Source organism: Lonchura striata, chromosome 14 (assembly GCF_050655825.1).
Source record: "Lonchura striata isolate lonStrDom1 chromosome 14, ASM5065582v1, whole genome shotgun sequence".
NCBI lineage: Eukaryota > Metazoa > Chordata > Aves > Passeriformes > Estrildidae > Lonchura > Lonchura striata.
Window position 1 is genome coordinate 14,175,213 of NC_140716.1, and position 21,313 is coordinate 14,196,525.

Below are 21,313 nucleotides of genomic sequence, written 5' to 3' on the forward strand. Positions count from 1 at the left end.
CAGGGAACACAGATAGACAGTGAATTGGGTGATCTAGGGAAAAAAAATAGGTAGTATTTGAAGGGAAGGGTGGTTGGTTTTTTAATGTCACAGAACACTTCATTGACAAAACATACAGCTGTGAGTTCCTCTCCTTTGTTGCACACAGAATGGTTTCCCTATACCCTTAAACCAAACCTAAAAGGGAACAAGAGAAGATATTGACTATGTGAGGGAGTTGAAAACAATATTCAAAGTTATCTGAAAAAAAAAAGAAATTTCCCACTCTACCATGTGTGGCAACCCTGCCTCAGGGATGATTAATGAGAGATGTGTGATAGCTCATCATCCCAGCTCCTGTGCCACTCCATGTGCCCACTAGCCCAGGACTTACACGGCCATGCCACCAACAAACTCCTCTGTAGCCTGGCAGTAGATTGTGATGGCAACACGGGCATCTGCATCAAAGGTGAACTCCAGGCTGTACAAGACCTTCTGCTTCCCATTCTCCTCAGTAGGGCTGTCAACATCATCTTTATACCTGAAAGACAATGCCAGAGGATTAGAACACATCTTTATGAGGTATCAACAGGATCATTCTGGAAATAAAGACAAAACTACTCCAGCCTTGGTGTCCCGGGCAGGCAAAGCAGCCTGGGCTTCCATCTTGCCCTTCCCAGATTTCCATTCTTTCCCCTGAAGAAGTTTCTTCCAAGATATGACTGAAGTTATTAAAGTGAACTAACTATGGTGTTGAGAGATCTAACCGAGCCTTACAGTGTCAGGACACAGAATGAGACAAGAAAGGGAAATCCTGAATGTCAAATACTGAGGAGAAGAAACATTCTCCTTCCTTTTAAATCTTCACATTAGGCTCAGTATTTGGCCTAACGAAATCCTACATGGACTTGAGAAATCTTAAGTGTAATTCTTTTAACTCTGCAATGAAATGGTGTGAGACAGGCAAAACAATCAAAGTTTCTGTAATACAAAGAACTCCTGAAGCTTGACAAAAAGTACCTCCAGTATCACCCAGAAGATGATATTTAGCTCAGAAAGCATCCAGATATAGGAACTTCAAACACCTTTAAATGTACAAATGATCAACTAAACCTCTGGTGCTGTGAAGGACTGGCTGGAGCTTGCACACATTTCCTGTATGAACAAATTAACACATCCAGCTGCAAACAAACACATGATAATCAATAGAATAAGGTTAAAGTTATTTCAATTAACATAAAATTGAGACCTAATTTGGCTACAGGGTCCTGCATAGCTGGATCCCACTGTGTGATCACCACTGCCAGGGTTACTCCTTTTCCCTACTGCAGGAAGAAGCACAAATCCATTGAAGAGGAGGACTGAAGCCAGCTCTGGGGCAGTGAGATATTGCCATGGGCCAGGGGGACTTACAGAGTGCCAGGAGTGGCCAGAGAAACCAGCAGGCCTTGGAACAAGCAGCCAACACAACACACCACAAGAAAATCACAGAATGATGGAATATCCTGAGTGGGAAGGCACCCCCAAGGATCATCCAGTCCAAGCCCTGCTCCTGTAGAGACACCCCAACAATCCCACCCTGTACTGTCCAAACCCTCCTGGAGCTCTGGCAGCCTCGGGGCTGTGCCCATTTCTGGGAGCCTGGGCAGTGCCCAGCACCCTCTGCCTGCCCTCCAGCCTGACCCTGTCCTGGCCCTGCTCCAGCCCTTCCCTGACCCTGTCCCAGGGAGCAGAGATTGGAGCTGCCCCTGGGGAGGAGCTGCAGCCCACCCTGAGCTCTGCCCTCAGTGTCCTCTTCTCCTGAACTGACCAAGCTCCCCCTGCCTCGAAGAGCAAAGTGACAGAAAAATGGATGTGATTTACTGGTAGGGCAGCAGCAGCTTCTCCAGAAATTCAAATTCCATTACCACAGGTAGCACTGTGAGCTCAAGTGCTGTGTGGGAATGGTGAGGGCAGCAAGGCTGCTTTTGAGAGGTGTAACAGCACTGACTTGTCATCCAGCTCCAGCCTCATTTTTTTATCAGTAATACTTTTATTGCCATGATGGCTGGGTCATAGCCAAGCAGCTGAACTATTCAGGAAAAGCTTGGCATCCTCTGTCTTCACAGTATCAGCCTCTCCCCTCATTAAACAGCCCTGATGAATACACTGTACTGTCAAAAATGCCCAGAAATGGGTCAGACATACCTCCATAATTCAATCTAAAATTGTCAAGGGAATCCTTATTTACCAAGTTCACTGACAGCAACTGCTGACTAATTAATAGGGTACCAGGTTGAATTTTATTTAACACCACACCGAACAAGAATGAAATTTTCAGTTTCAGTAATTTAATACAGAAAGTGCAAAATAAAATTTAAGAGTAGTAATCAAATACTCAACACACGTATTTGTACTAATGTAACCCCAGTGAGCCACTACAGCACACACACACATTCCTGTCTGAAGGACTTGGAGAGGCTTTTGACAGAGGTTCACCTAGGTCAGAGCAGCAAATCAAGCTAAAAACACCCAAGATGCCAGTATAAAAAAAAAAAAAAAAACAAATCCCAAGAACTGGAGTCTTAACATCTGCAGAAACCTAGACACAATATACAGTACAGAGAAAGATGGTATTTTCACACAAGCTAGTTGCATTTTGTAAAAGTGAAAAATTTGCAAAGTGAAAATCATGGCATTTGAAGGCTGTAAAGAAGAAACACTGGGCAGAAGGGCAGATTTGCCTAAAGAACACAGGAACCATCAACATTTTGTGCTGGACTGACCCAAGAACACAGGCAACAATCCACTCGCAAGTGTTGTGTGTGAGAGCAGCAGCACAAGTCACCTCTTGCTGTGCTGCACTCTGTGGATTCGAGGCTGGAGACGAAGGATCCAGGCTATGACAGACTTGCCACTTTTTCCAGAAGCAGCAGGGTGGGAGAACCAGCACCTCTTGCAGGCAGAGGCTCCTTCAGACTCATGCACAGGTAGGTATTAAATAGAGATAGCCAGCACATGCGAGAGCTACAGCACAGACTGAGATCCCTGTGACAGTACCAAGTAACAATGGGGACACCTGGGCGTGGGCAGCTCACACACAAACATGTCCTTGGCACAAGCACTGCCTGCTTTGTCTTCTCAGGGAAGACACAAAAAGCACCCCAGATCACCCTCCTGCTCCCAGCCTCACCCTGCACCTCTCTGCCAGCACTCAGAATGTGCTTCCATCCTTCTAGGGAGATAAGGGGTTAAAGCTAGACTAGACTAGATCTGTTGCCCTGGGAAACCACTGAGGGGCCACTGCAGTGCCTGGAGGGAAGGTTTCTGAAGGATGGGAGGGAAAAGAGGCTGAGCCTTGTCTGTCTGGAACAGCACCACTGGAGCAGAGGGCAAGGTACCAGTGCCTAAATGGTGACAGTCACAGCAAGGCTGTGCCCTCCTGTTGTAACATCCCTGCTGCTGGAGGCACAGAAAATAATTCACAACCTTCCAGTACCTGAACAGGACAGAAAGATGCAGATAGACTATTTACAAGGGCGTGGAGTGATAAGACAAGGGGGAATGGATTCACACTGACATAAAGCAGGGTTAGATTAGATGTAAGGAAGAAATTCTTCCCAGTGAGGGTGCTGAGTCCCTGGCACAGGGTGCCCAGAGAAGCTGTGGCTGCCCCTGGATCCAAGGCCAGGTTGGACAGGGCATGGAGCAGCCTTTTCTAGTGGAGGGTGTCCCTGCCCATGGCAGGGGGTGGAAGGAGACGAGCTTTGAGCTTCCTTCCAACCCAAACCAGTCTGGGATTCTATGATCTGCCACAGAGCAAAGAGTTCAGGTGAGAAAAGACTGCACACATGGTAGCTGGCCTGAGGAACAAGCAAAGACTACTTTGGTGCATACTTTGAGAGGCAGAGACATCTCATGTGCCACCTTAAGGTGCAGGAATGGTGGGATGTAACATCAGGGAAGTAACAAGACAAAAATCACTCATTTTGCATTCCTCTTTCTTTGAAGGGGATGTGGCATAAGGAGGTGGTCCAGGTGCTTCAAGAGCTCGTCTATCTCAACCTGCACTTGAATTTTATGGTGCCCATTTAGCCAAGCCCTACAGACAGTGTCCATGTGTGGTGGTCACAGATGCATGCACAGATTTGGGAACCAGTGACATTGCTGGGTGTGCCTTTGGGTCATGCACAGAGGTGCATCACAGAGCCTTCACAACCACAGGTACAGAGGAAAGAGACTGACCACCTTTGAGAACAAATAGCTGATCCAATGTTTTGATGCAAAAGGCAAAGCAGGATGACCAGGGGAGCTGAGGCCACCTGGTCTGACATCACTCCTGGATAAAACAATGGAAAGGCTGGAGCTTTTTATTGTCTGTTAAAGAATTAACAGATAAAAATATAATTAACAGCAGCCATGGCAGTTTTATAGAACTAGGTTGAGCCAAACCCAATTTCATCCTTTGAGGAGATTCAGAAGTCTGACCAACACATAGACATGAAGGATAAATGTTAAGTACATCCCTTGACTGAGTGCTGTGAGATCTGCATTTACCCAGTGTTTGAGCAGGCAAAAAGTGAGAGCAGAATTAGTGACACCTCTGTCAGCACTGACTTTCACAGGGGAACAGGAGAGAGCATCACCAAACACAGGGGTTCTCCTATTTGGGGCTTCTGCAAAGATCTGTTCAGTTTAACACCATCCAGGGCTGCAGAGCAGGCAGTCCCAGCCCCTCACCACCTCCACCACAGGATGAACAGATCCAAGGACCAAGGTCAGCCCCTCTGTACTGCAGAGGGAAGAGATTTCCTTTCTCTCACTCCCTGCAACTCATCTGTCTCCCCTCAGCCCCCACCATCCACCTCTCTCAGGTCCTTATCCAAAACACTCCATGACTATTCTCCATGATACTCCTGATGTTTCAGACACATTTCCAAACCACTACAGTTGCTGATTCCTTCAAAGCTTTTGTTCCATGATGCTATCCAAAGCCCAGAAGCTGAAGCAGAGAAGCTGCCCCAGGGTGCAACAACAGACATTGTCTCCTGAGCTGGTCTTCCTCCTGCTGCTGGAAGTGCTTTCAGGAGAAGAAGGAACAGCCAGTACCAGCACAACAGGTACTGGGGCTCCAAAACAAAGTTTCTAATCCAAGGCGAAATGTGAGACACAAGAAAAATAGAAGGAAGTCTTTCTTTTTTAATGGTTAACAGTAAAATTCCTGCTGCCCTGCTCTGAGGTTCACAGTCTCCTCCTGCCAGAAATCAAACACTCACAGGTGACATTGAAGACTCAGAACTTTAACACCTATATCCACAGGTTAATTGTTTATCCTGTAAAAATTCAGGATCTGGCAAAGCTCAGAATTTTGTCTGGTCAGAGCTGGGCAAGAAGGCCAGAGTGGACATTTCCCTATATTCCTCCATGGCACCTCTCCTGTGAGGACAAGCTGTGAGAGTTGGTGTTCTTCAGTCTGGAGAAGAGAAGGCTCCAGGGAGAACTCAGAGCCCTTCCAGTGCCTAAAGGGGCTCCAGGAGAGCTCAAGAGGGACTTTCAACAGGGGCCTGGAGTAATAGGACAAGGGGCAATGGCTTCCCACTGCCAGAGGGCAAGGATAGATGGGATATTGGGAAGGAATTGTTCCCTGGGAGGGTGGTGAGGCACAGGGTGCCCAGAGCAGCTGTGGCTGCCCCTGGATCCCTGAAGTGTCCAAGGCCAGGCTGGACAGGGCTTGGAGCAGCCTGGGACAGTGGAAGGTGTCCCCATGGCAGGGGGTGGAACGAGATGGTCTTTAAGATCCCTTCCAACCCAAACCGGTCTGGGATTCTATGAAAAAGCTGATGGGGATGTTACCACCAGAACATACACTTAGAACTTTACACCTGGACACTTGGCTCAATATCACTATATTTGGTGGAGGATGTGGTAAATTCTGCTCTGGAAAGAATGTGCAAACCTCAATGACTGGTTGTGAATAAGCCAGGCTGGAGAGGGCACAAAGTGTCCTTTACGAGTACAGAGGGAGGAAGACAAAGCCTGTGGGGCCAGAAGAGTAGAAAAGCACAAGACAGAATGTACCCTTGGGGACTGCCAATTAAAACCTCATTTTGGGCCTACATCAGTGCAAAATTCAATAGAGTCATGTTGGCAGTGTTGTCGTCAGCACTGACACAGCAGCAGCACAAGAGCCTGTGAGAGCTCATGAGGCAGAAAAAGAACTGATAGTACCAGGAATTAGATGGATGAAAACCTAGATACTGTCAAGGTGCATGGACACTACATTCCAAATAGTCCAGAGCTGCAACTCTGCTCGGGGAAATGGGACGTGCAACCACAGAAAGCAGAATGACAGAACTATATGTACTAAATCACAGCAACTGCTCCATTCACAGCCAGGCCTCTCTCAGGGAAAAAGCCACTTCCCATTTGGCTTATGTTCCTCCTCTTTTTTCCTAGAGAAGTACTTCACCCTCATGATGAAAAACCAAAGAGCTTTCAGAGCAGTTTACCAATGGTCACTTATTTGGAAGCTCAATCAGCTTTGAAACCACAGGTTTTACTCATTTTAAAACAAAACAAAACAAAAAAAACCCACATCTGTTTTCACATAAAAACAAACAGGGATTTTGGTTATGACTCAAAGTGCTCATATTACACCACGCTCTCAGAGCCACCTTGGCTGGGAGCTGCAGCTGGAGCCCTGCCAGCCCCAAGATGCACAATCCAGAGCGACTCCAGCCAGGATGGTTGGGAAAAGCTCTGCCTGGACATCTGCCCAGTGCTCAGACCCAAACAAAACACTGAATGCTGGGCCCTGTACCTCAGCCATCTGTTGGAAAGGGGACAGCTGCAGGTCTGAGTGCAAGCCAGTGCTTTAATCCAGCTCTGCTGGTTCAGATCTCAGCGTGGAGCAGTGACAGCTACCATGCCCATGGTTGTCCTTCCCCCATGCAGGGGACACAAGCCATCTAAACAAATGCATAACACTAGGACCAAACTTCATCTTGGCAGCAGGAGAAACCTGAGGAAGTTTCACTCAAGACCTATCAGTCTTCCTGGCCTGTGACTCGCACCAGAATCAGCTCCCCTCTGGCTTCTCCTTGCACAGGAATGCAGGAAGGAATCTGTCTGTAAAGTTTATTGACCTGACTAATATCTTCCGCTCGTGCTAATGATTTCATGACTTTGTTTACCACTCCAGTCTGTCCTGCAGAAACAGACACATCATTGGTTCTGTTTGGAAACACAGATTGTTTGGATAAGGAGCATATAAACCACTTGAAAGCTCAAAAGGGAACAAAGAAACCTCTGGACATATCTAGCAACAAGGATCTGGATATCAGCCATTCTCCAAAACCTTACCAGTACAGCTTGGCTGTGGCTGACAGATCTCTGGATTGAGTAAAATGAAAGGGTCAGGTAATGGCAGTACCTCACAAGTCGGAGAGAGTCCTTGCGGATGTTCACCAAACTCCTCAGTGTCTTCACTGGCTCATGTGGGGCTGGAGTTATATAGGGAAACTGGAACAGAGGCAAATCATTCTGCTGTTATTACATTATAAAAGGTAGCAGCATGTTACCTAGCATGTAATTTACCCAAATCAAGAAGCATGTAGCTTTCAGGGTATTCAGTACAGCAGCCACAAGGAACAGCAATAGCATATTTTATTTACAGATAAATCAAGTGTGTTTCAGGGTGAAAATCCTGCCCTAGCCCAGCAACAGCTCATACTGAAAATACACACTTCAAGAAAGGGCATTTTCATGAGGTCCTTCTCTCCACCCTGAATTCTCAGTCAGGAAAGCCTTGTTCTCCTAAGCTTTTATTTCCATTAAAGAACCCACCTCCAGCTTGAGCAGAAGAAATGCAGCTCTTTCATGTGTATTACAGCATGCAAGCAGTGATCTGACTGCTAATCAGCATGCTGAAACCCCGGATTATTGGGGGAAACTCTTTTTATTCTGAAACAATGGGGCAAATGTTCTGGAAAAGAAAGAGACAGGGATAGGGGGCCTCATTCTATTCTACAGTTAAGAAACCTTCTCTCACAGATTGTCCTTTAAATAGGGACAATAATGCTTCAGACTGTAATTCTCCTTAGTGAGAACAGATCTCCAGTGAGAAATGCAAAGGAAACTGCTTACTGTGGTGATCACAACCTATACAGCTTCAGATCTGCCTGCTGGGCACCAGGGACCACCAACACATTTCCTTAGAAATGAGGCAAAGCCTCAGTTACTCCAAAGCAATAACTGGGCCCATGTCCAGAAAACAGTGCTGCTGTTCTGTGTTTGAGTGTTTTGTGTTTTTTTCCCTTGAAAATTAATCAGAGCTGCCAAAGGGCTTTAACTTTACATAGGCAAACTATATTCCATAACAGCCTCCTTCTCCTAAACCCACTTGGCAAAAGTCCCATGGTGTTAATGGCCTCTCACCCACTCCCCTCTGGAGAAATGATGATACCCAGTGCTGGGGTGTCAGCAAGGAAAGCCAGGCTGAGACGTGCAGGTGATTTAACTCTGCCAGGTCAGCTCCTGCAGGGAGGGGCCTGTGTGCAGACGTGGCACAGGGGATGTGGAGAGCACCCCCAGGAATGTCCAGCACTAATACAACCACAGAGATCCAGCTCAAGTCCCTCCTTCCTAATTCTGTTGCCCAACTGCACTTCCTGCTTAAACAAAGACTTTCTAGATTCCTCCTTGTCCGTCCTGTGAACTGAGTGTGGTTCCAAAATGACCAGTGGCACAGCCTGAGGAGAAGCTCAGAAAACAGAATGTGCTTGTAACTGTTCCAATTCCAACTTGCCTCAGTTTCCCTGTAAAACCAGGGTGATCCCAAACTGCCACCAAGAATTACAAACGTGTCTTAATTAATAGTCACAGCTTTTCTGATGAGGAGAACCGTGACTTCTAGTTTTCATTTTCATGTTTGGAAGCTGCAGAAACAACTAGGAAAATAGAGAACAAAGAAAGCAGCTCTTCCCTGTCCTCTCCAGCACTCAAAAAGATCTCCAAATGGCTCTGACTCTGTTACCTTGTGGCTCATTTTAAGGAGTTCTGAGATGCAAGAGAAATCCAAAACAACACTTCGCATAAAATTCCTGTCTTTCCCTCAGAACAACATTATTCCCTTTTCAAGAACAAGCCAATCACTTGAGCAAGTAGCTTTTCACAGTCTCGCAGACATCTGTGGGCCCAAAATTACATTTATGTTCCAGCTAGGATAAGAGGAGGGACATTCTGAGCAGGTAGGTATACCACTTAGGTATAAAATTCACAAAATGCTAAGGTCTGTCTTAACACTGCCCTACACCCAGTCAGGCCATTCATACACAGAAAACAACACATGTTGAACACCCAACATGCCCAGGAGCCTTGGGAATTTCAGGCTCTGCTTCCCAGTCTTCTCTGCAGTGTGTTTTACACTTGCTCAGGCAGGCAGACAGAATTAGTCCCAAATTCTGTGCTCCCAAGTCCCTGTTATTCTTCCCCCACCACCAATTCCTTCTGTCCGGAGTGAAAATAAGCCTCCAAGGCGAATTCAGCTTCTCAGGAAAACTCAGTTTGCATCTGAAGAGACTGGAATGACATTCCCCAGCAGTGAGGACCTCTTAGGTCTGTGTCACTCTCCTCTGCATACCCTACACAAGATTTTCCAAAACAAGCAGGAAACAAAAAAGAGTAAAGCAGACAGAACATAGGAACTTGCCTGAACTGGTCTATTTCCAAGGAAGTTTAAGTCCATGTTCTCACCAAAAAGGTAACCCTCAGGGTGAGGGGTGTCAAACTTCTCACCTCCCATAAAGAAGTGACTTGCAAAGTAGTTTCCTAGAAACAAAAAACACAAGAGAATGGGAAAAAAAACCTCTAAATGAGTGCTTCCTGGGGAAGTCTAGCCAGTTTTAAATTCACAAGTACAAAAGAGCTACAAGACACAGAAAATACTCGCTTATTCACCCTTTCTCCATAGTACTCAGGGCCACTGCCAACAGTAGGAGAAGAGAGGAAGAAACCAAACAAACAAAACAAAAACCTAGAATAAATATTACAGTGGAGATAATTCCATTTCAACTTGTTTTCCAGAGAAGGGACAGGAAGAAGGAAAAGTCAGTTCTTTCCAATATTGCTCCAATCTGGTAAATTCTTCCTGTTTTCTCCACTTCCCACTGTGAAGCTCAGTCCCACAAACACCATGGGCCTGCTCAGAGAAGGATGAGGCTTCCTGCCAGTGCAAAGTTCAGCACAGCCACAGAGTCTCCTGTTAGGCAAAGTTTGCCTTTCACTCCCATATCCCACACAAGAACCACTCCAAACCTTTACTGGGAGTGCCAGAGACTGTACACCCTGATGCTGATTTCATTAATAATGCTGACAGTTCTAAATGCAGAAATATGGATATCTGGGAGAGAAAACAGGGACTGACTAAAGTGAAAGTCAGCTCTGAAAGTTTCACCACATATTTGTCTCATTCATCTTTAAGGTGATGCACTACAGTGGAAATTTCAGGACACAAAGCATGTGCAAGGTCACTGGGATTCTGGAGCATGGAACTGACTGTAAAATTAACATAATTAATTCAAGTGTGTCAGAGCACCACAAAAGTAGCTCCCTCCCAGAAAGATTTCAGGAAAACACTCTCAAATGTGAACTTCACAGAGTTAGTTTCAGATAAATAAGTATCAGGAGAGAACTGAAATAAAAGGCTCCATCCAAACCACTTCCCTTCAAGTTTCAGAGTGGGGAATGAGAGGACTGAGCCAAATGTGTATTTGCTTTCCTGGGTGCAATGCATAGACAGCATAAATTTGTGTTTAAATGAGTCATTCCAGAAGCAGTAACTAATCATCTGAATGGCTGTGGAGGCATTCTGGAGGGATCTGCAGTCCCTCTAGCTAGGAGCAAGCAGGATTTACTCTGAAATGGATGGGTTTTCATGAATGGCTCTGTTTTTTCCATTAAGGCTTTCTCCCTTTATGCTTCAAGAAAGGCTCTTTTCACTCTGCACAGATGGCAGTACCTTAATGATGACGGGAGGGCTCAGCTATTGCTGAGCTCAGCTAACAAGCACCCAGATGTTTGTAGTACTGAAACACATCCTTCTTTCCAGATACAACAATCAAGCTCAGCACAGGTCCAGCAGCTACTTAGAACCTGTCCTACAGAATCAGAATAACAAAATCACAGAATCATTTAGGTTGGAAAAGCCTTCCAAGATCATCAAGTCCAACCTATGACCTATCATCACCTTGTCAACCAGATCAGAGCACTGAGTGCCACATCCAGTCATTTCCTGGACACAAATGTAGGTGCCCCAAATGACAGGGAGCCTTTTCCCACTCCTCCCAGAAGCAACAAATTAAAAAACTAATCTGTATATAATCTCCAAGAACAGCCAGCCTGACACTGCCTCTCCACCAAAGATACACCACCGTGGTTTGTGTATGCACTGAGGTTTGGAAAACTACATTGAAGGCTGGAGTTCTGGAATAGATTTCGCATTTTATGTGGGTCAAGCAGGATTATGTTTTGGAACATTTTACTCCATCATCTGAGAAGACAATGCTTGTGCAGGATGTCTCAGTACCACAGCAGCTGGCTACCTGGGATCAGAGTTAGAGAACTCCCTCTTATTCAGTGAGTGAGACAGAATTACAGAATCATAGAACTGCCTGGGCTGGAAGGGACTTTAAAGATCACACACTTCCAACTCCCTCCCATGGACACCTTCCATGACACCAGGCTGTTCCAAGCTCTGTCCAGCCTGGCCTTGGACACTTCCAGGGATGCTGAAGGCACAGCTTCTTTAGGCAACCTCTGCCAGGGCCTCTTCATCCTTGCAGGGAAGAATTTCTTCCTAATATCCAATCTAACCCTGCTCTCTGCCAGTTTGAAGCCATTCCCCCTTGTCCTGTCACTCCAGTCCCTTGTAGATAATCTTGCCCCATTTTTTTCTCTAAGCTCCCTCCAGATACTGGAAGGCCACAATGAGCTCACCCCAAAGCTTCTCTTTTCCAGGCTGAACAATCCCAACTCTCCCAACCTTTCTTCCCAGCAGAGCCGCTCCATTGCTGGGATCATCCTGGTGCCTCCTCTGGACTCTCTCCAGCAGCTCCACATCCTTCCTGAGCTGGGCCCTGGGGCTGGAGGCAGCTCTGCAGGTGGGGTCTCACCTGATAGGGGCAGAATCCCCCCCCTCCTGCTGCCCACGCTGCAGGATCAGCCCAGGACATGGTTTGAGAGTATCTCCAGAGGTGAAAAGGTCTATCTTGCTCCACTGGAACAACACCCAGACACAAAACCAGCACGTTCAAGGCACCTGCCACACTGTCACTGCTCCACTAAGAACTACTTTTGACATCTCTACCAAATTGTTGGGATTTCTCACAAATACACACAGTAGCTGGAATCACAGCTTCAGTTCCACATGCAGACTGAACTCTCTTCACCTTCCTGCTAAGTGACCTCCTGCAATGTGAAGGACAGGCTTTTTTTTTTTTTTTCTCCCCAAGGCACTTCCTTCACAAGCAAACAAGAAACACAGTGCCAGGCACGAGGAGCACAGGGAAAACCACTCTGAGGTGCTCGGAGGGGAACACACTGGTGAGAACAACCCCGAGGCTCTGCCACTGCTGCTGCACACACAAAAGCAGCCACACACGCGAGCTCTCAACAAACAAACCAGAATGGCAGCAAACTGTCTCCACAAATTTGTAACACGCTTTTCAGCAGCTAAAAAAAGATATTCTGTTGCAAGCTTTCAGAAAGCACTTGCTACAATGACACCCAAAGTTCAGAGCTCTCAAGGTAAGACCAAAGTTATGCATTAATCCTCTCAACCACCATCACAATCACCTCGGAGTTTGCCCAAGTTGGAGGCAGAACATTTTAAGAAACTATTTTTTAAATATCACACCAAGGACTAAAATGAAAAGGAAACTTCCAGATGGAAAATATGAGACATCCTCTTTTGCAGTCACTGTGACATTTAGGATTTTTAGTGGCTCTAACAGGCCTGCATATATCTTCTATGCATTAGAATCCTAGGTTCCATTTCCAAATCCAGTACAAAGACAGCTTTAGAACTTTAGCCAAGCTATCATGCCTCTGGAACCTTGTTCCCATATGTTCCCCCAGGCTATAAAACCACCTTAAGCAGGTGTTCCAAGGCCAGCTTCACACACAGCTCTGTTGCTATGGGCAGAAGGAGAATGCTAAGTACCATCCTCTTTGGCAGGAAAAAGAAAAAGCAAAAAATCCTTGGACTGATCCTCCACAGAACTGCTACAAACAGAAACCCTTCAGGAAAATGCAGTGACACGCTGACCAGGAAAGAATCACACATAAATAAAAAAGGATGAAATAGGACAAAAATGCCAGAACAAAGAAAAACTATGGCTTTACTTCCCCAGAGTAAATCAGCACAAAGCATAGAGCAGCATGAGATAAAAGAGAACATGACCAAGTGAGGTAGATGAAGCCCAAGCAGTGGCTGTAAGAGAAACAGCTGTGGTGGAAAACTTTACAGTGGCTGGAAAAACTGGGACCACTGGGACATCCACAACAGCCAAGTCTGACTCACCCATTTATCCCATGCAAAACCAAACTGGAACCCAAGGCTCCTCCAAGGCACCAAATGACATCAAAATACTTTGTATTTAGTACAACACAGTAATGGAGGTTTATTATCATAATTGCACCAGCATTAAGCACCAGACTGCTCCAGTCATAATTACCTCTCCCTAAGGCAGCATCCTAATTCCATATCCATGGATATGATGCACAAGAGACAAGCTGGGAAGGGACACAACCTACAGCAGGCAGGAGCACCACTGTAATCCCATCACAGCACAGGCTGTGTTGTACAACGTTCATTAACAGAAAGCATTTAGGTGTCCACTTAGGCTTCTCACAATTAATGCAATTAACAGTGAAGTGACAGAAATTGAGTTCTCTTTAATTACTCAGCCAGACAGTCACCACCATGGCAGACTGACAGCACAGCCTGAATCAGCAGCAGTGTGTGAAGTACAGGGACAGTGACACTGTCATGGTACACAGCAACACAGAGACGGACTGGGTGCGACTCTGGATACTCTTCTCCTATTTACAACTGCTCTTTCTTTGATTAAAACCCCATCCCCAAACAACAAAGCAGTTCAGCTTCAGAGAGGAGCAATCAACTTCCTTTTTTTGCTTCCAGAAATCTCCAGGGAATCCTCTTCCAAGAGCTACTCCAGAGGAGAAAAGCCATCTCAAGGGCACGTGTTCCACGCTGCAGAGGAGCTCATGGAACAGGAGCAGAGCTGTGGGAAGCACTGGGGCATTGCTACTGTTCCAAAGCAACAGGGGCATGGGAGATCCTTTCACTGCTCCAAGCACTGAAGCACCACTGAGATCACAACTGTTCCCTGCTAAATGGGGGAAAAAATACCCATTTTTAGTCTGTTTCACAGAGGCATTTGCTCTTCTGTACAAACCAGGCCTTCCTCCCAACCCATCAGGCAGCCACAATGCCAGCACGGGCCCCAAAAAGCAAGAAATTTTGGTTAAAAGGTACCAGCAAAGAGGGGTCAGAGAAGGAAATTGGGTATCACCTTACAGCAGCCTCAGTCACAAAGGAAAAATGTAGATGATGCCCACACAGAGTCTTGGAGGAATAAGCTGGGCATTTTGAGAGGATTTCTGTTTACAAAACTGCACACAATTTCCAACAAAGCTGTTAAACAACCTGCTTCACTGAGGACTGGCTCACACAGACCAAGGTGAATTCCACAGCAATCTGCTCCATCCTCCCCAGGGCTCGTGACTGACCCAGCAACAACCACATCAAAAGCCAATAAAGGAGAAGTGAATATTCACCTCTGCCTTTGCAACCAGCTGTGACTCAACAAGGCACAGCCACCGTGTCCCTCTCCACAGGCAGGCTGACATGCAGCTAAAATCACAGCCAGAATCCCTGTATTTAGGGTTTATTTCCTTGCACAGTGCATCTTTGGGGGAGGGTATTTGCTCCCTCATCAAACACAAACCCTCATCCTTCCAACTGATGCCAACCATGGACAGCAGCTGAGCAGACATTTGTGGTAAGCCAAGATCTGCTGAAACCAGAGACAAGGAGGGATAGCATGGAAAAGGAGGACAGCCCTCAGTGCTGCACCCAGGATGGGTGACCTCAGGTCATGCTCCCTCAGCACTCATGCCAGCCTTTCAGGGGTAATCTCAGAGCCAGGAGTGTGTGTCAGGCTCAGTCTCCAGCACACACACCCAACACAGCCCATGGAAAACCAGCTTCTTCCAGACAGGGCTCACAGCAGCAGTGCCCAGTCAGAAATAATTAGCAAACATTTAGCCCAAGCACGTTTTGTACTACTTCCAGCTTGCTTCCTGAAATCCAAACCCTACTCACTCACTTCCAGTCATCCTCACTGCCAGGTTTGGTACCAAACTTCCATCTCCAAGACAATCATCCTGGAGATGGCAGGACCTCAAAGGACACTGTCCCTCTAAATGCTCCACGTGAAGAGAGGAGCTGCCATCCTAACAGCCCTCACTGTTCTGGGCTTTGAACCTCCACCTCACAGGTGTTCACCACCTCTTCTCTGCCTAGAGCTTGAATAGCTCTTCTCTCTCCCCAAAGTCAAGAGGATCTTTGTTAGATAAACCCAAAGAATGTGAAGAGAAAGCCCTGGCTTAACACCAGCTGTCAAAAAGAACACAATAAAGTACCACAGAAAATTAATCTAGAGCCTCTGTAGGAAATACAAATATTTTTATTTAACCAGCTGCTTGAAAGCATTGGCTGTTCAGCTCTACAAGGGAGGTATCACACAGAGAACACTCTTTGGTAGCATTACAGTCCACAGATCCCCTTCCAGGGAGCATGGCAACACGCAAACCCAACCTTGGGTGTGTGATGGGGTTACCCCGACAAGCCCAAAACCCAACACACCATTAACTGTGGGAACCCAGCACATCCCTCTGGCTGCCCTGGCTGTCTCCAGACCCTGGCAGGGGGCTCAGAGACCTTGGCACAAAGTCAAAAACAGCTGTGGCTTCGATTTTAGCCCATGGAAAAAATTGCCAGTTTTGTATGAGGAATTACAAGCCACAAGAGTTTGAGTAGTATGGTAGTTGGATTAACACAGGGTGAAAAAGTAGAATTTTAAGGTTTTAAAATAAGGGATTCAAAGGGGCAAACTAGAGGAATTTGGGCGTGTCTTTGACCTTCTCCTTCTTGCCCTCCATGTCTTGCTGTGATGGTGACACTTTATTGGCTTAAGGTAGAAATACACTGTCCAACATAAATAATAGATATTGGCACATTATTGTAAACACAGTACAGGTAGTTTTTTGTGTAAAATGGTGACACCAGCCCAAGGGGGTGGGAGTCTGTTGCAGACTGATCTGCTTATCTATAATCTGCTTTCTCCTTGAGAAAGCAGGTTTTAGACAAGAGAAAATAAACAACCTTGAGAAGCTGACCCTAATTCAGGCATTCTGACTTATTCTTTGGCTGCCCACAAAAACTAGCTCCTAACCCCCTAAAAAAGCAGGTTATACTTTCTAAGAGAGCTAACACAGCTGTTGGACTTTTCTAGGCAGGCTTCCTCCACACCACCATTCCTGCTGAAGGCCAACCTGCAACAAGACAAGGTGTAATGATGACAGGACTCTATTTGAGATGATCCTGCACCCCCTCCAACAAGGGTCCTGGCCCCCTCTGAGGATGTCACAGCCAGCAGGTCATGGACACACACAGGACTTGAATCTCTGAATGAAAAGTCTTTGTATCTGAGAGTGAGGGGACCCAAACTGCTGCTCTGCAAATTATTCAGCCTGCCTGGAAAAGCCCTAAGAGAACTGAAACCTAGAAAAAATTGTAGGCAAATGGATATTTCTCTGAATTTCTCTGAACACTTGCTTTCTGAGAAGAATAAGTAAAACTCTTTAAACAAGTTAAACCTGGTCAATCTCAAAAGCCAGCCCAAGACAAGGTGAGTCATGGGCTCATCCCAACTGTCCACAAGCGGCACCGACAGATTTCCAAGCCTTCAGGACAATTCTCTGTGGAAAACAGACACTCAGTAGGCTGTGTCAGCCCAACAGCTCCTAGGTGAGCGCCACTACCATTTTAAGGAGTTAAAGGGAGTTGTCATGCGGGAATTTGGCCATCCTATATTCAGCCAGACCCAATCCTGTTCCGTGTCCCCACCGAAGTCTGCTGTCACCTGCCCTTTAGCAGCCACAGGCCAGCGACCAAGAGCTCGCTGCGGCCGCATTTCCACGGCGGGGAGCGGTCCCTGTGGTCCCTCAGTGACCCCCGGCAGCACGGGCGGCGCCGGCGGGCGGGACAGCCGAGCCCGGCACGCAGGGCACGGAGACGCCCTCACGCCCGAGCCCCCGAGCCCCGGCCCGGTGCCACCGCCGTGCCCACGGACATCCATCCACACACGGCCGCCCTGCCAGCGGGGCGGGCTGGGCCGCGGCACAGCCGGAGCCAGCCCAGGCCGGTGACGGGCGCTCCCGCACTCCTTCCTCGGCCTCCCCGCTCGGCCCGGGGGACACCGGGCCCGGCACGGCCCGTCCCTCTCCCCGGTCCCCGCGGCCCTCACCGGACTTGGGCGGGTAGCGGTAGGCCGAGTTGGCCTGGATGTCGATGTCCTCCACTCCCGCGATGCGCCGGCTGAGCAGGGAGCCCATGGCGGCCGCGGACAGGGCGGGCGGCCCGGGGGCGCAGAGCGGCGGCGGCGGCACCGGCACCGGGACCCGCACCCACGGCGGCGGCGCGGGGCACGCCGGGACAGCGAGTCCTCCCGCCCCGGGACTACAGCTCCCGGCAGACACCGCGGCGGCGCCTACCACCGGCGGGGCGGGGAGGCAGCGGCATTTACCAATGGCGGTGGGGGGGGGGCCGTGAGCTCCGCCGGCAGAAGGCGCTGCGGCGGGAACGGGGATGGAATGGGAATGGGGACAGGGACAGGAACAAGGATGGGCATGGGGCACTCTGCATAGGAGGGACCCGGGCATGGAGATCACCAGGGGCACCTCAGATGAAGAAGCCCTTGGGAGCTCAGGCAGGGATGCACAGGGAGGATGGCCGAGGACACATCCTGTACCGGGAAGCACAGGGAGGATGGTCACACCTTGCACAGGGATGCAGAGGGACAAAGCCCAAGGTCATGCTCTGCACAGGGATGTGCAGGGGGGATTCCCAGGGACACATCTGGCGCAGGGAAGCACAGGGAAGATGCCCAGAGAGACAGAGCCTGCACAGGGATACCCAGGGCTGTCCAGGGACACACCACACACAAGGATGCCCAGGGACAATTATCGAGGGTACTTCCCAGATGTGGGATCTGCTACTGGCTGAGGCTCAAAGCCAGCAGGAAAGGAGGTGATCAACCTCCCAGGGAGAAGGACATGGAAATGAAAGGAAATAGAGATGCCTGAGGTTTGAATGCGAGGACAGGGAATGGCTGTGGGCTGCCTTGCATGTGGGACAAAAGAGTAGGGAGGAACATGGCATGGAGCAAGAGGCATGAAAAAGCCATCAATGTCCCAGGACTGAGCCCTGTCCCCTCTGCACCAAGGAACAGAGAAAAATCGCTCCCTGTGATGGGAAGTACCTCCCTGCCCATAATGCCACAAAGGAACTGGGGACCCAAATTCCCAGCAGTGGAGCTGGGAATCACTGGGAGACATAAAGGAGCTGATGTGGCACATGTGAAACCCCTTAAATTAGCCTTGGGAGCAAGGAAGAGGGCTGGGATTTAGGGAAATGGGATGGAGCAGTGAGCAGAGCCTGACAGCACAGAAGGATTTTGTGATAGCAAGTGAGCAGGCAGTGGGTGGAATTTGCTGGCTGTAAACACAAACTAAAACACGCCCAGCAGGAATGAGCAAACAATCCCGAGGTGAAACGTGCTTCCGGACAGTTATTATCCTTGCAGCTGTTGTGGCCACATGAACACAGCCAGAGAGGCTGCAAGAGGCATGGGATGCAGGGGAACACATGCTGGGGGTGAGGACAGAGCAGGAGCAGACCTTGCTCTTCTGCATCTCATTGTGCAGCAGGGCTGGGAAGGAGGACAGGGAAAAAATATGGAATGAGCAACAAGTCTTGCTGGCCAACCACGAGAGTTGAGTACCCTGCGCCTGGCACGAGGGAGCCCCAGGCTCTGGCTGTGCCCTGGCAGTAACTGTGCCTGGGAACTTTCTGCTGTGTCCCCCAGGATCATCCTGGCACCTGGAGTGCCAGTGCCAGTGCCAAGCAGCCTCTCCGTGCAAGGGTTTCTCACAGCAAGACCAGGGAGAGATGGAGTCTGCTGACCATCACAGGGACACGTGTGCTGGCCCAGAGCATGTCCAGGGCTCCCTGCCTGCACAGCCATAGGAACAAGCTCTGGGCAGTGCCCTGGCAGCAGCGGGGTAATGTGAACAGCTCATGTGCCACCAGTAGCCCCAAACTGAGCAGGGTGAATCCACAACCCCCAAGGCCTCACTCTGCAGCCCACCAGCCAGTTTGGGGCTCAGTCCTGGAGCAGACTGGGCACTGCAAGGATCACTGGGTCCATCTCCCTCTTCTATCCTGAGAACTGGTGGCCAGCTGGCCACGGCCTGGGGGCCAAAGGAGAGTAGTGTTTGCACCATGAAGCAAGCAAGGAGGGGAATTTGCATATGGACAGAAGATGAGAGTCCCTCTTCCTTTCCTCCCACAGCCTGAGCACCGAAAGCATCCTGCTCTTCTCCAGCTCAAAGAAGCATCCAGAGGCAGCTGCCCCAGAGCTGTTCCCTGAGCTTTTTTTGGGACAGAATCATGGGATTCTAGAATGGCTTGGGTTGGAAGGGACCTTAAAGATGATCTCGCTGCAAAGCCACATTCCCTGAGCAGCTGCCCCCGCTGCTCACCAGGAGCTCGGTGCCACGTGGGGAGAGCCAGGTCCCACAGCCGCAGGGTGTTGGCTCTGCCCGGGAAGCTGCAGCAGGAGATCTTTTGTTTGTGCAAAACCTCCACCAGCGGGAAGGTCCCTCCCGGCCGCCCCGCTCTCCGGAGCGCTCAGAGGAAGCCATCGGGCCCCGTGGGGGTTGCTGCCATGTGGGAGGGCAGGGGCTTTTTCTGGAGAATCCGTCCCTCCCAGGCCCTGCTCCGCGACACAGCGACAACAGCAGCGGCGTGCCAGGGCCGGGCTCAGCCCTTCCGCCCCAAATCCCAGGGCCCGAGTGAGCGGAGCTGAAGGGCAGCAGCTCCTCTGCCCCCGCCCAGCCTGTGGGACGAAGGCGCTGGCACACACAAAGGCAGGACATTGCACCACGGCCTCCTCCAGCCCATCAAGGACCACTGCCAGCAGCATGGGCGAGGAGAGTGGCTGGCTTGGGGCAGGGAGCAGGGCTGCCCTGCCAGCCCACGCCGGGGTCCCACAGCTCCTCAGGTGGGTCCCATGGGCTGGAGGAGCAGCAATAGCCCCACACACCCTGGTGGTGCCACCCGAGTGGGTTTTGCGCCTCCTGAGATGTGTTTGCCCCCATTTTGGTGCTGCCAGCCCCAGCGGCTGCTTGCAGCATGAGGGAAGAAAGCCACGAGGATGGGAAGTCCTCTGTGAGAAAGGATGAAAACACTTTCACAAGGTTCAAGGGACCTGAGACCCTGAGTGCCATCATGGTGTGGGGTGAGGGTGGTCAAACTGGGAAGGACCAGGGTGAAATTGGGCCATGGCTCCTGCCACCAGGAGCCTGCAGAGCCCCAGGGGTGGTGAGGAGACCTCAGCTCCTGCACTGCCTTCCAGCTCAGCAAATCCCATCCAGGAAAAGATGAGGGATCCTTTGAACCCCAGGAAGAAGAATCCACAAAGCTGCAGCCTGGAAGAGTCAGATGGGCCAGAGGGACACCCACCCTCCCATTGCCACATTTCCCTAGCTGCCCTTCAGGAGTCTCCTTGGATGTGTCTGCTGGGGAGGCAGCTATGAGCACACCCATGTAAACAAGGAAATATGTTTCCCTGCAAAGCTCCCGGTCACCAGAGCAGCCCATCCAAAGTCCAGCTGCTTGGGGTTTATTACCCAGTGCTTTGTCTCTGTTGTTCCCACTGCCACTCGCTGTGTTTGTCAGGTACGTGTAGAACAACAAGGTCCAGGAACCCTGGAGACACCACATGGAATTACAGCTCACCAGAAGGAGTGCTGTGCCCATGAACTTTGCCTCCCTAAACACTGCCCTGCTATACAGGGCTTATGACCCTTCCCTAAAGCCCTGCCGGGCCAGGCCCAACCCTTCTCCCTCCAAACACCAAACTCCAAGGTTTCTAAACATGCCTGACTCCTTCTGATTAAAATAATCATTCAGCAGATTTGTTTTTCC

The 21,313-nt window shown here is 49.2% G+C and overlaps 1 protein-coding gene across 7 annotated transcripts in view; it reads right to left on the reverse strand.

The window, feature by feature from the left end:
- The window catches only part of MGRN1 (mahogunin ring finger 1), a 49,568-nt gene extending 31,789 nt beyond the window's left edge, over positions 1-17,779 (reverse strand). For 3 of the 7 annotated variants that reach the window (XM_085592448.1, XM_085592446.1, XM_085592450.1), the window contains exons 1-4: positions 17,571-17,778; positions 9,668-9,786; positions 7,391-7,479; positions 374-520 (exon numbers count right to left, since the gene is read on the reverse strand). In XM_085592448.1, the coding sequence (XP_085448574.1) occupies positions 374-520; positions 7,391-7,479; positions 9,668-9,786; positions 17,571-17,658 (443 nt within the window). In that variant the 5' untranslated portion in view covers positions 17,659-17,778. Of the gene's footprint in view, positions 1-373; positions 521-7,390; positions 7,480-9,667; positions 9,787-17,570 lie in introns of all 7 variants that reach the window. The other 4 variants (XM_085592445.1, XM_085592444.1, XM_085592447.1 and 1 more) reach the window with 2 other exon arrangements.
- Positions 17,780-21,313: the final 3,534 nt, after the last annotated feature.